We start from the raw sequence: 14,537 nt of genomic DNA, 5'->3' as shown, positions 1-14,537 counted from the left end.
CCTGGGTGGCTCAGTCAGTTAAGCATCTGACTTCAGTTCAGGTCACGATCTCATGGTTCATGGGTCTGAGCCCCTCATTGGGCTCTGTGCTGACAGCTCAGAGCCTGGAGCCTGCTTCGGATTCTGTGTCTCCCTCTCTCTCTCTCTGACCCTCCCCAACTCACACTCTGTCTCTCTCTCTCTCAAAAATAAACACTAAAAAAAATTTTTTTTAATTAAAAAAAGTAGTATGAATGACAATAGTAATTCTGAAAGGCCAATTTACAGGTAGATATCCTGTAGTATCCTGAAGTATCATTTCTTCTTCTACATCTATGGCTCCTTCTCTCATCTTTTCCTTCTATAAACTTACTTACAACTTCTGACCTGGCCCACACAAGTTAATACGGTAAAACCTTGGCTTGTGAGCATAATTTGTTCCAGGAACATGCTTGTAATCTATAGCACCCGTAGATCGAGGCGAATTTCAAGAATTATTGGCTCAGTTGTGATCATGTGACATTTGGGGTCACGTACTATTCGTATTGCAAGACATCACTCATTTATCGAGTTAAAATTTATTAGAAATCATTGCTTATTTGCAGAACACTAGAAGAACAAGCTACTCACAATCCAAGGTTTTACTGTACTTCACTTATGCTACCTTTATTAGTTTCATTATAGTTTCATGACTACTAATCTGTCTTTCCAGCTAACCTCCAAAAACTAAAGGTCAGTTCTAACTAGAACCTGTAAGTAAAAAGCACCTGTAAGTAAGTAAAAAAGCACTTGCTCCTTCAATCCACCATGTCCAAACTGTTTTAGCTACCAGCCTAACACCATCACTTGATGTGAGCTAAAAAGAGAATACTAGCCAAAAGGTCCCTAGTTGGCTCTCTCACATATGTGGAAAATAATTTGAGACTCAATTTCAAATGGTTTTGGCTACTGAAATATCCTCATACTGATATTCTAATAAACCAATGTTAACATGTTATTACTGGAAATAAAATGTCATCTGAGCCAATAACCACAACTATACTGGTAATTACAACAGCTAATATGCACTGAGTGTTTACTATGTGCCAGGTACTCCTTTCAAGAGATTTAGAGATTTCAATTCATTTAATCCTTACACAAACCCTAGAAGAATACCATCACATTTTATAGATGAAAAAAATGAAGCAAAGTTAAATAATTTGTTCAAGGTTCACAGCAAGTAAATGGCAGCCAGGATTCAAATCTAAGTCTGGCCCTAAAACTCACTGTTAACTATCACGGTATTATTGCTTCTCTCTGCCAAACTAGCAATAAAAGATATCCCTTTGACGGATTCTTAAAACAGAATTTTTACTACCAGGGAAGTAATTCTCTAAAAGTAAAGACTAGGAAATTTAATTATTCCTTCGCTGATTGAAGAAAAAAATTTCCACATTACACTTCTTTAATATATACATTTCAAAGTTCATTACCAAAAAAACCACCTTACATTATATATATATATACTTACCTGGCAAAAACTTCAAAGTTTGCAGCATCTGTCTTTCCTGAGAAAAATCCACCATTAAATGAGTCATGTTGTCACTGACCTTTGGTTTCAAAGAAAGGCGAAAGGCTGAAGCCATTGTTACTCTATGGTAAACAAAAATATACTTTTAAAAATAAAAGAATGGGGAGTATACCATATTTAATTTATAAATGAAAAGACAGAAGTTATTTCACTTTAGTAATATCAGAAACTATAACAAAGGTAACAAAGCTAAAAATAAATTTGTTCTCAGAGTCTTTTGAAAATTAACTAAATAAAAAACTGTAAAATGTTTTTAATTTTAGACATTCAAATATAACTTAACGCAACTTTCCTCCAGCCAGTTTTATAAAATTGTACACAAATAAAAATATCTCAAGAGAAAATATCCCATATAAAATCATCATTAGCAGACTCAACAGGGATCTGAGCCTCTGTACGCTCAATCTCACTGACTTCCTGATGCCAACCTCACCCCTTCTCACGTGCCAAATCATGAACTGCATGCTCTCTTTAGTAGTCACAACTACTCCATGTATCCTCAAATAAGAGTAAAAGTACACTGACCAAATATTGTGCACCTGGCAGCTGCTAAAGATGGGCCACGGATGAGAAAGGAGAGAAGTGAAATCACAATTTTGAAAACCATGTTAGTAGGTGTCGCTGTGATGCATCAAAATCAGCTAAACGGAAGGATATAAGGAGAAACAGCCTTGTGAAACCATATGCCATGGAAATAACAGTCCAATACACATTTATTAGATGAATATGGTATTAAAAACAAAACAAAAAAAGAAAGAAGCCATACCAGACCTCATTTTACACAAAGTATGGGGGAACTGTTCTGTCAATTAAAACTGGAGATTAAAAGAAATTCTTATATTCTATTAATTTGCCATTTTATCTCAAATTTCAATTTTTTATATTACAATAAGTTTCCACAAGTATAACAAAGTAACACCCCTTATCATCTTTGGTCAAAGAATGATACAAAAGTACTATTCACGGATGATGTCCTGCTAGTACACAATTTGGGAGAAGTAAATAGAGCTGAGGAACAAAGGGAATACTAGGCCTAGTCATTCAAATCTGCCAAATCTGCCAAATCTTCCCAGAGATACGTGGTATGGGAAGATATCAAACTTGCTATCTTCAGTTATTTGGGGATAAAAAATGTCAAACAGATGCTGTATTCAGTTAGTTTACTTCATTTTAAAACTAGGAAAGTAGGGGCGCCTGGGTGGCTCAGTCGGTTAAGTGTCCGACTTCAGCTCAGGTCGTATCTCGCAGTCTGTGAGTTCGAGCCCCGCGTCGGGCTCTGTGCTGACCGCTCAGAGCCTGCATCCTGTTTCGGATTCTGTGTCTCCCTCTGACCCTCCCCTGTTCATGCTCTGTCTCTCTCTGTCTCAAAAATAAATAAATGTTAAAAAAATTTTTTTAACTAGGAAAGTAATTATTTTATTAATAACAATGACAGCTGATCTATTGATCAAGAAGAATGGGCTATAGTGAAATACAATTTATGGGAAAGGGAACTCACTGAATACCAAGCATAATGCTGAATATTTCACACACATTACTTTAAGTTATTGGTTCTCAATACTTAAATTTCAGGTGATATCAATAAAAAGTTAGAAACAAAGGCTCAGTCTTACTTTGTTCTTTTATTTATTTATTTTTGTAGAGAGTGTGCATGTGAGTGGGAAGGGCAGAGGGAGAGAGAGAGAATCTGAAGTGGGATCCATGCCCAGCAAAGAGCCTGAGAGGGGCTCAATTTCGTGACTGTGAGATCATGACATGAGCCAAAATCAAGAATTGGATGCTGAATCGACTGAGCCACCCAGGTGCCCCACTTAGTTTGTTCTTTACTGCCCCACATATCTTGTGATTTGAAGACTTCTGAAAGAGCTATATTCAGATAGGTACTTAGTAAATGACTACTGAATCAATAAATGGGTTTGAACCTACTTGGATGCTTCTAAACCTATTTAAATGTTTTTTGAGAACTGTTCAAAAAAAATATCCGAAAGTATTTTAGGGAATTTAAATCTGAAACTTTATCTACAAAACTTGATTTTAATCACTATGGCCTCAAAGAAAAAGAATGTCCCCCAAAAGTACATTAGAAAGGTCTATCAAAACCTAAAAAACAAGAATAACCTTTATTTTCTAGTCAATGAAGATTTCAGTCTCCCTAAATCAACACAGATGTACAACAATGCTATAATCTTTCCAAAGACTGAACAAATTTTTTACTTTTAAACTGAATAAATTTAGACCATTGTGTCTGAAAGCCCAAACCAACAATCTACAATCCTAGATAATTCTCTACATTACAAGATCCTTGTGATCAGGACTGTTTTAATTCACCTTGATTTTCTTGGTTTACTTCCTATAATACAAGCTGAATATAAGGATCCTTTCCCCTTAGTTTTATTTTTACAAAGACAAAATAACTGCAAAACATACGCATGAGCACTTTCATTTCCTCAAAGTATCTACCTAATTAACGTGACCTACCCTTTCAAGATCCCTTTCTTTCAAGAACCAGAAATCCACAACAAACCTCAACTAATCATCTTACAACATTACTAAAAGCACCCAGAAGTACATACTAGTGATCTGTAAAGTTACAGAGATCTGATGTGTATTATCTTTTCATTTCAGTTGCTAGTTTTAACTGTCACTCCCACTGTTTCTCCTGCATAACCTCTGTCACAACAAATGATAAATATTCAATTTCAATTGTATAAACTTGATTCCCTTTCAATTGTATATACTTGATTCCCTGGTCAGGTATGGTACACACTTTTCCTTAAAATGCCACTTCTTCCCTCAGTAGAAACTGTTTTATTTTGACTATATATTTAAATTATTTTTATATCATAAATGGCAATGATGGAATTCTAGAAGCTTGTTTCCTGAGAGAGCACCTAATATCTATATCAGAGAAACCTGGACATTATGAAGTTTTAAAACATTAAGCCCAAGACCCAGAAGTTCTCAGGCAGTGAGTAAAAATTTTGTAGGTAGCCAAAATAAATAATGTATAGACTTTGATCAAAAAAAAAAAAAAAGTGCTTTGACAGAGAAAAGGAACCCTGACTGCTGATATCACTCAGAAACTGATGAAATCAAGCCAAGAAGTAGGCTTCGAGGGGCAAAGAAGTTAAGCTTCACTAAAGCTTTGCATTCAGCCATGAAAAATGAGCATTAAATTCTGACAAACATATGTGGACAAAGAAAGAGGTAAGGGGTAAGAAAAGGATTCTTGAAAGCACAGAACCATATAGATTCCTAGGAGAGGAACAAAAGAAGATCTTGCAAGGGCTCTCATAAAAAGTCTTTGGATAGCCAAAAGCTTGATTAGGAAATGACTTCTAATCCAGAAAATCAGAGACCAGGGAAAGACAGAGTGGAGAGTGGAGTAGGTGGCTAAAGAGAATGATCTAGCCACACTGAAAGATGGATTACTCGTACCGAATTCCAGCAGATACAACCCAATTCTACCTTATCCAAAAAACTGACCTATCTAGCACCCATTCCTTTGTACAGTCAATACTTCTCACCTTCAAATTCTCATAATCACCTTTCCACAAGCAGGATTGATAAGAATGACCCACGTCTTTAATCACTCCCTGATAGAAAATATACCAAAAATCTATAAAAACTAACATCTGTGCTAAGAGTGCTAAAGACTGGCATGTGACTCTTGCCTCTAGTCAAATAATAGGCCATCAGAAAAACAGAATTGAAGACTTCAGCCAAGATTAACAATAGACACACTGGTTTTCACACAACCCATGATGAATAATTTTGTGAATTATCTGATGAAGAATAAATAATTTAATCTAGGATTCAGAGTGGTGCTTTGAAGAGCTACCCCTTTCAGCAAATTTCACAATCCTCAAAGGAGTAAACCTTAAGTGATAATCTCACTATTCAATGTGTAGTGATTAGCCAGGAAGAGCAAAACCATCCCTTCTGTGGTAACCCAATCCAAAACTGCTAGCAGCTCTTTTAGCCCTTTGGTGTATTCATTACAGCCAGTACTACATTACCTTTCTTAATCCTGTCTCTATCAATGAGAAAGACCTCTTAAAACAAAGTCATCATTTTAATTTTCTCTTCCCACACACTAAATAGGAGTGGCATGAGAAACAGAAAGAGATGGCACCAGGAACAGGATGGAATGAGAATACAAAGGTGTTAAACAGGAGAGCAGTGAAGTAGGAGAGCTTTAGCTCTTGAGGACTATTAAAAATGCTATGACTTCTCAGAAAATAAGACATAATTATAAAATTTATGAACAACAAAAAAATACATTCCAGGAAATATGTATTTTTTAATTATCCAAAATGGGTTCCCAACCATTCATAGCTAATTAAAGAACTGTACTAAAACTAACTATATTATACCAGAAATGAAATTCTTTTGGAAGTACATAATTGCCCACAACTAATTTTTTTTAATCTTGCTGATATATTGTTTATCCCAGAAGATATGCAGAAGACATTTTCTTTTTTTATACTTGGATATTAGGTATTTTTATTTTAACCAACGAAAGTCTAGTAAGAAACTGTTCTTGAATTTCATTTCTGACTTCAATATTGACACATATAAAAATGTAGGTTGTATACCATACCTATCCTTGATCTGTCTGGCAGCCTTGAAGCAAATCAGGGAGAAGAGAAAGAAGGCAGTTAGTGTTTTTCATGCAAGTTTCAATGGCAGTGACATGCAAGAAAAGTTAGGATATAAACCCTGGAATAGATTAGTTTCACAGTCATCAAAACATGTATTACAGGAAATCTGTACAGTTCATATCAGCTTGCACAACGTGATGTTAGAATTATAGTAAAAAAAAAAAAAAAATCCAGACCCCATATAAGTCACCTTAAAAGGAGGAAAATTTAACACTTCAAACTAATTCCAGATGACTATAAATGTTTTTCCTTACCTTAAGATTATCAAAGCACACCTCCACTTGCATTCAGTCTGACACTCTTCAACTAGAACAATCAATCTCCTTCATGGGGCACACATTTCTATGCAATCTAATGGTTTTCTTATACATGTCAAATCTGTTCTCCAATTTTTCTTCAGTGATCTTTCACCATTTCATCATGGTTGTTCCAAGTTTTCTCTATATGCCTTCCCTGGGCAAAGACTTTGTATTTTGAGAGCTTGCCTGCTAACATATAAAACTGGGCTGCAGTTCTACAATCCTTTATCCAAAAGAGTAAAGTTGTAATGACAAAAATTCAGACAAGGAGAAACCAGAGAAATACTTGTAGCAATAGGGTCTTTCCCTGAGATGATACAGAAGCTACTAACTTAAACCTACTATGCATGAGATATGTTTGGGTTTTTTTAGTTTTTTTTTTTTTGAGAATGCTAACACAAGTTTAGGAAAGAAAGAGCTATCACTTGATGCTATAGAGTACACAGAAAAACAATGAAAAATACACACAAAAACTGCTGTCCCCTTCACATTTACATAGAATGTAATATATTTAACAAAAGTTTTTTTCCCCCACACTGACCACCATAATTAACAATAATACATCCAATGTAAACTATAGCTGTTTTGCTCTACACTCTAATCCTAGGCCTTGCATAACGCCTGGCACATGGCAATACTAATAGTTATTCAATTTAGTTGAACACTAATTTGATGTATATAGCAATGCTTCTGCTGCCTCTCCTCTTCAGTTCTAATACTGTTCTTATTTGGTATTGGTCATTTTTATACCCATCCAAAATATTCTGGTCTGAATATCTTTCCACACAAAAAACCAGAACTGACATTTAGGACATCAGCATTACCAGCACTACCAGAATCAACTGTGAGACCTGTATACTAATCATTCTCTTCCCTTTATCAAGAAATTTTAGTCCTGGGGTGCCTGGGTGGCTTATTCAGTTAAACATCCAACTTGGGCTCAGGTCATGATCTCATAGATCATGGATTTGAGCCCTGCGTCGGGCTCTGTGCTGACAGCCTGGAGCCTGGAGCCTGCTTTGGATTCTGTGTCTCCCTCCCTCTCTGTCCCTCCCCTGCTTGTGTTCTGTCTCTCTTTCAAAAATTAATAAACATTTAAAAAATTTAAAACCAAAAAGACATTTTAGTCCTTAATAAGTTTCTAAAGAGACTTTCTAAGTCCTGCATTCTGCAGGAAACAACCCAATTAGGTGGCACTGATATGTGTCTCAAGTCATGATACTACCTTGGTATTAGGAACAAGAAATGTTAAGAAAGTCAATTACAATGATTTTTAAAAACCACTGTCATTACAGCTAGAATTACAAACCAAAGATTTTAATATAAATGTCAGAGGAGAGAAAGAGGAGAATCCTCTTGTTTCTTTAAATATGGATAAGTGCCACTACCATTACCCCTAGACTCCCTTTATTTCTTCCTCCAGGTGAGGTGAAAGGACTTAATCTGAGATGAGTTTGAAAGGAGAAACTAGAAATAAGTAGCTCAGTTACTTTTCCTCTTTCTGGCAACTGCTTGCCTACTGAGAACATATATTCTGTTCTTTGCCTCTATGCAGGAAGTTTGACAGAAACAGGCTCTCTCTCTCACACACACACAGAACTTGTATTGACTATACCTAGGTGGGCAAGTCTAACTCTAGGATTCAGTATTAGAAAGCTTACTCGTTGATATAAGCCAAATTCTCCAGTATCGTTTTGTTGGTATTTGGTTTATCAGCTTTACTGTCTTCTCTTATTTCCCAACTGGTTTAGAACTTGGTTAGAGAAATGTTACTTACCTGTCACTCTCAAAGAACCCAACAATCTGAAGACAATTACTATCTTTTTTTAAAAAATAAACTAAGATTTTGTTTCATCTTTCAAGAACACTATGCAATATATATGTTTAATTTCCCTACAACAATTTTCTTTAAAGTAATCTCTATACCCAAAGTGGGGCTCAAACTCACAAGCCTGAGATTAAGATTTGCATGCTCTACTGATGGAGCCAGCCAGGCGCCCTCAATACTGTGTCTTTTAAACTGACCACAGTGATTCAATTTTGTGTCTAGAGTTACTTAATTTAGTAACGGTGCCATTTTTTTAGTGTGTCTGTGCAAGTGCATGCATGTGCACACGCATGTAAAGCTTTCTTGTTATCATTTAATGTACTAGATTACTTGTGGCAAACCAGAAAAGGAATACGTGAAAAGCCAAATAATGCTGGAAAAATTGTCTTGTGTATTTACACATAAACATACCCAGGTGATCAAACTGAAGACTCAGCATTTCCTCTTTCATTTAGGTTCGAATTTAACAGTACATACACTGTGTAAATGCAGAAGGGGTTGAAAAAGTTACTCTGTGTGATAAAAAAGGGGAGAAAGTCTCATATTCTGAAGATACTTCTCTAAAGGGCCCAATTTCAAGAAACATCTTAAATTGGAAAATTGTTTAATTTTTTTCTGGAATTTCTTCTCCCAAAGCAGAAATCTATCCAAAAGACACACATTACTATGCTGTTTGATTCCTCTTTCAAGAGTGATGCATTCTGTCAATTAAACATCTCTGCTTACCAAGTACCAAACGATTTGAGAATTTACCATTGCTCTATCTCTAACACATTTATTTGCATCTACAGAATTCCACTTAGTGAATTATGAACAGGCCTCAGTGAATCTTCAGATTTTGGGGTAATGGCACTGTATATTTTTAGAAAGCCTTCAAGAAGTATTAGCCATATTACCTTGCTCAATACCACTGTTTTCAATTTCAATAACTATTTCTATTTCAATCTTTTATTGAAATCCTTGCCAACACTTCACTTAACTTTATTGCCTTCAGATATGGCTCCTTTCTCTCCCAATCTCTTCCTCCACCTCTCAATTAATTGTTTTCAAAATAAATCTTACAATCCTGATCAGTTATAGGAATCTATCACCTGAGACCAAACTTCTTTAAATAGAACTGTAATAAGAGTATAAATAGGAGTAATTGCAAATGGTTCTTCATAATTACCAATTAGATATAAAGAAGTTAAACCAGATCTTTCTCAATCTCTCTTGGTTTTAATCTGCTATAAGTACATACAGAAACTATTTTCTTCCATGAATTTATCAAGCACTCTGAAAGTTAAGATCTTATTGTTTCTGTATTTCTTTTTAATATCCTCATTTTTCTATTTTTATAGGAAGATGTTAGATACAAAGTACCCTAAAATAATTCAACTGTGGAGCAGCTAATTGAATAGTATTTTCTAAACAGTTAAAATGGAAATAAAATAAAAATTTTAGATCTTGCTTATTGTACTCAATGAATCATTTACCCAAAAAGAACAAAATTTGAGATTTTCAAATTTCTTCCACTCAGCAAAAGTTTTGAAATTCATCAGTAAAAAATATGCAGTCTGAGACCAAGGTTTAAGAGATCTGAGTTTCACACCACATGAACCAACAAGTTACTTAACTCGTTTAGGATTCAGTTACCTCATCTATAAGGTGATGAGCACTAAAGTATCTTCGAACCCCAAAAGTTCATCCTAAGCCATCTTATTTTCACATAACTTTTAAAAAATTATCCAAATTAAACACTTCAACAATCGAATTCTCTGAAATACAGACTAAAATGAAGAGGCCACTAGGGAAAAGTTAGTTAAAATCAGAACATTAATAAAAAGCAACAAAAATAAGAATACAGTTGACCCTTGAACAACACAGGCTTTGAACTACATGGCCCATTTATATATAGGTTGTTTACAGCATAGTGCTGTAAATGTGTTTTCTTTTCCTTATGATTTTCTTAGTAACATTTTCTTTTCTCTAGCTTACTTTAAGAATTCAGCATATAATACACATAACACACAAAATATACATTAATCAACTATGCTATAGGTATGGGTTCTGGTCAACAGTAGGCTATGAGTAGTTAAGTTTTGGGTGAGTCAAAAGTCACACATGGAGGGGCGCCTGGGTTGCTCAGTCGGTTAAGTGTCCGACTTCGGCTCAGGTCATGATCTCACAGTCCATGAGTTTGAGCCCCACGTCGGGCTCTGTGCTGACAGCTCAGAGCCTGGAGCCTGCTTCAGATTCTGTGTCTCCCTCTCTCTCTGACCCTCCCCCGTTCATGCTCTGTCTCTCTCTGTCTCAAAAATAAATAAAACATTAAAAAAAAAAGTCATACATGGATTTTAAACTATGTGGAGGTTGGTGCTCATAGCTCCTATCTTGTTTAAGGGCCAACTGTATATCTGTTTCTGAATAACAATAGAGAAAAATACACTCATGCTGTCAAAATGATGAATCTAGCAAAAGCTAGATTTCAAAACTAGCATTTGCCTGACAGGATTTATCTTTATTTTGATTTGCAGTAGAGTCCAATAGAGTTCCTGGTAACACTCTGAATGCCACACAACACTAAGAAACTTTTCAAGTCTTGTCTATATGTTCATTCACATTGTTTTAGTATAAAACAGATTTTCCCATTAGATTTGGGAAACATAATTTTGTAATGTTTTCTTGAGACAATCTGAAAATAACTAAGGGGCAAACATTTAATACTTTCCCAATACTGTTTATAATATATAATTGAGACTCCTACCCTCACCCCAAAAATACCATATTAAGGAATAACCTGGGAAATGAAAGGGACTCCAAGAAAATGAAAAAGAGATGGCTCCAAAGAATGAAAGAGAAAATGAAAAGAGATGCTATTTTCCTCTAAGCAAAAATACTAGCTTTAAAAAAAAAAAAAAACAATACTGCACACCAGTTGAAACCATATATTAAAAGTTTTATATTTTCGATACATATCCTTATCTGTTTATAAAAAGAACTAAAATATTATCATTTAAGCCTTTTTCACAAAGCTACAGTAAATAACTTGAAATAAATTTTGAATACAGTACTGCATACATCTGTTCTATGACTAAGCACATAAGACATAAATGCCCAGAAATGAAATAAGGTGAAAAATTACAGTTTGGGCTATTCTATTGAAAAATTTTTTAAAGTAGGCTTCACACCCAGTGTGAAGCCCAATGTAGGGCTTGAACTCACAACCCCTGAGACCAACACCTGAGCTGAGATCAAGAGTCAGATGCTTGACTGACTGAGCCATCCAGGCACCCACAGTTTGGCCATTCTTAACAAATATTTATATTTGTTTTTAAATTGCCTTCATAACTGAAATATTCACGCTTTTGGTAAAGATTCTTTCCTCTCTCAGCATTCCTGACTTCAACCCACAGAAAGCACTTCTGCTAATACTCCTGTTCCCTTGAAAACACACTCAGCTTCTACCCTTCTCCTTATTTGTTCTACCCAGTGGTCAAGGCTGACACCGACTGAACAATATGCCAATGGTGAGTTACTATGAGTCTGAAGTGGGAAATACACAAAATCCATTCTCCCTTTTCGTCTAAGATCAAATGCAGAAGACACTGTTCCCCTTTCACCCCACCCTGTACTTTTTATTCCACTGAAGGTTCCATGTACAGGTACCCATTCCCTCCCTTCTAGTCTAACAAATTGGGTTATGTGTGGCAAGATAATGAACTGGATGGTTAGTGACTTGGAAACTGCCCCACAGACTCGGCTCTTTTCATAAGTAGAATTCAAGTTCCAAATTTAGGGATGGGGGAACAGAAATATTAATTTTGCCAAAGGATCCAAGCAATGCTCTGCAGACCAGCTATTAGCAGAGAAGCCAGGTTTGGTGGGGTTTTGGCTACTTGTCCATCCAGAAATAAAGGAAATGATCCAAATTTCATTTGCTTGTGAGCCTTCTTCATATATTCATATCAAGCAAACCTCTAACAATTAAAAACAGTTAATGAAAATAAAACAAATTTGTAATGCCAAATTTTAAAAAATTAATGAAAGTATGTTCCAATATCCTTTTCCATTTGTGCCATTTTTACTCATTCATTTTCAGATTTTCTAATGCTGGTAAATAGCATAGCTTCATATTCAGGTACTGCTGAGGTACTGCAACATGATCATTTAAATGTTAGTACTTAAAGTGCTCTTTTTGAAAATAATGAAGTCTAAAAAGACTCAGGGGCTGGATTTCAGCCTATGATTTTTTGTGCCCACAAGCTATTCAAATTAATCTGATTTAATCACTTTAATATGGGATATTCATAAACAGTATACCTTAAAAGAATTTATTTTCCCAAATATCTAACAATATAGTGCTAGCCCAATAATTAATCTTTTAAGTCATCTTCCCTATTCTGTCAGCAATTAGGTGTTTGAGGCAAGCTTATCTGTAGTCCACGCAGCTGATTAGAAAAGTGAACTTGGTTTGTGACTTGGAATCAAACTATTATTTGGATACTATTTGGATGTACTAAGAAAATAATCACAAACAACTCTCAGTTAAGCAGTTTTCTTGAACAATAAACTCAGATTTTTAGGTACAAAACAATGACAAATAATTTATTTCATCACATTTCCAATTGGGTTAAGCAATTAAGCAATACTGCACAATGCTGAAAAACCAAAATAATAAAATAAGAAGCAACATGGAACATTAAAAAAATATGTTTAAACCACAATTGGATTTATCAGAACCTTCCCAATTTACAATCATCTGGGAATAAGTTTTAACAAAGTTATTACAAAGGAAAAAAGGAGGAAACAGCAGCCTTTGAGAGCAAGGGGAAAGGACTCAGAAAATAGTGGAAAGAGAAACTTGGAAGAAACAAACTTGATCACAGTTTTCCCAAGCGTCCGTCCCTACTTAAATGCAACTGGGTTCAAGTTGTTTTTGAGTACTTTTGTCTATATTTTACTGTTTTCCTATCTTCTTCCTCACTCTCAGGCTGTTAGTTCTTGCTGCTATGATTATGCTTGTCATTTATAACTACCTCACTCCACTAGAAGGGGACTCTGTTAACAACTAGGAAACTGAAGAAAAAACTAAAAATTTACTAGCACCATGTATATAATAGTCACCAGATTCTAAGAAACTATCATGAAAAAAGAATATTATTTCCTGCCCATGAACTCTATGACACTAACTTTGATAACTCAGATACTTTTTGCTTTCCGTAAATTTTTTGGCTATGTTCCAGATATTTGAGGTTATCCCATAAACATCCTCTGCAAAGGTGATGTATATATATTTTTAAAGTACTTTAAAGTATGATACATTTCCCTCATAATTCCTTTATATAGCAAGTCCTACCAAATGCAAAGATGAACCTACTTACAATCTACCTCCAAATTCAAGAATTAAGTAATTCACAGATTTACAGCAAAAGAATGTTTGTATTCATTTTATTAGAAGTAATCCATTTTTAAAATTCATTTTCAAAATGCAAGGGATGTAAACCACTAAAATGTTATCTTCTCAAGGAAGTTTTTTCTACCTTCAAGTTCAGAGAAAAATCATGAAATTAAAATATTAGATGGACAAAAATGGATTATAAAACCGTGCTAATGCAGTTTTCACTACATACTCCACAAAGACCAAGAAAATATCAAATTCAAATATCTTATCTTGATAAAATTCCTACATAGTATATATTTTACTAATTATATAGCTCAAGTTCCCACTTTTCTCACACCTTTTTTTAATATATTCTACATCCTTATTCTACATCAAATACAGTGTATTTGATTTGATAACTTGGTAATCATTTAAAAATGACCCAACTTAAAATAAAAATTATAATCTAGAAATCAGAATCTCCTAAATACCAGGATCTAGGTTAAAACATTAACAGTCTTATTATTCTACTGCTTATATTTCATACCAAACATACCCTTCAAGTAAGATCCTACATTTTGGGGGCACCTGGCTGGCTCAGTCGGTTAAGCATCCTACTCTTGATTTCAGCTCAGGCCATGATTTCACAGGTTCGTGAGTTCGAGCCCCACATCAAGCTCCACACTGACAGTGCAGAGCCTGCTTGGGATTCTCTCTCTCCATCTCTCTCTGCCCCTCCCTTGCTCTTGTGTGCATGCTCTCTCTCTAAATAAATAAATAAACTTAAAAAAAAGAACCTACATCATCATATTTTAACAAAACATTCAATCAATTA

The 14,537-nt window shown here is 34.9% G+C and overlaps 1 protein-coding gene across 1 annotated transcript in view; it reads right to left on the bottom strand.

Annotated features, from left to right (window-relative positions):
* Positions 1-14,537, bottom strand: part of FSD1L (fibronectin type III and SPRY domain containing 1 like) — a 61,364-nt gene that overhangs the window by 29,809 nt on the left and 17,018 nt on the right. Inside the window, exons 5-6 of the mRNA XM_047096777.1 lie at positions 6,153-6,175; positions 1,490-1,611 (exon numbers count right to left, since the gene is read on the bottom strand). Of these exons, the coding sequence (XP_046952733.1) occupies positions 1,490-1,611; positions 6,153-6,175 (145 nt within the window). The remainder of the gene's footprint in view (positions 1-1,489; positions 1,612-6,152; positions 6,176-14,537) is intronic.

The sequence above is a fragment of the Lynx rufus genome, unplaced genomic scaffold (assembly GCF_022079265.1).
Source record: "Lynx rufus isolate CCGP_SWC_20201006 ecotype Redwood Valley unplaced genomic scaffold, mLynRuf1.p SCAF_10, whole genome shotgun sequence".
In the NCBI taxonomy this organism is placed as follows: Eukaryota; Metazoa; Chordata; class Mammalia; order Carnivora; family Felidae; genus Lynx; species Lynx rufus.
The sequence above is the reverse complement of the archived record's forward strand: the minus strand, read 5'-3'. Positions and strand labels throughout refer to the sequence as shown.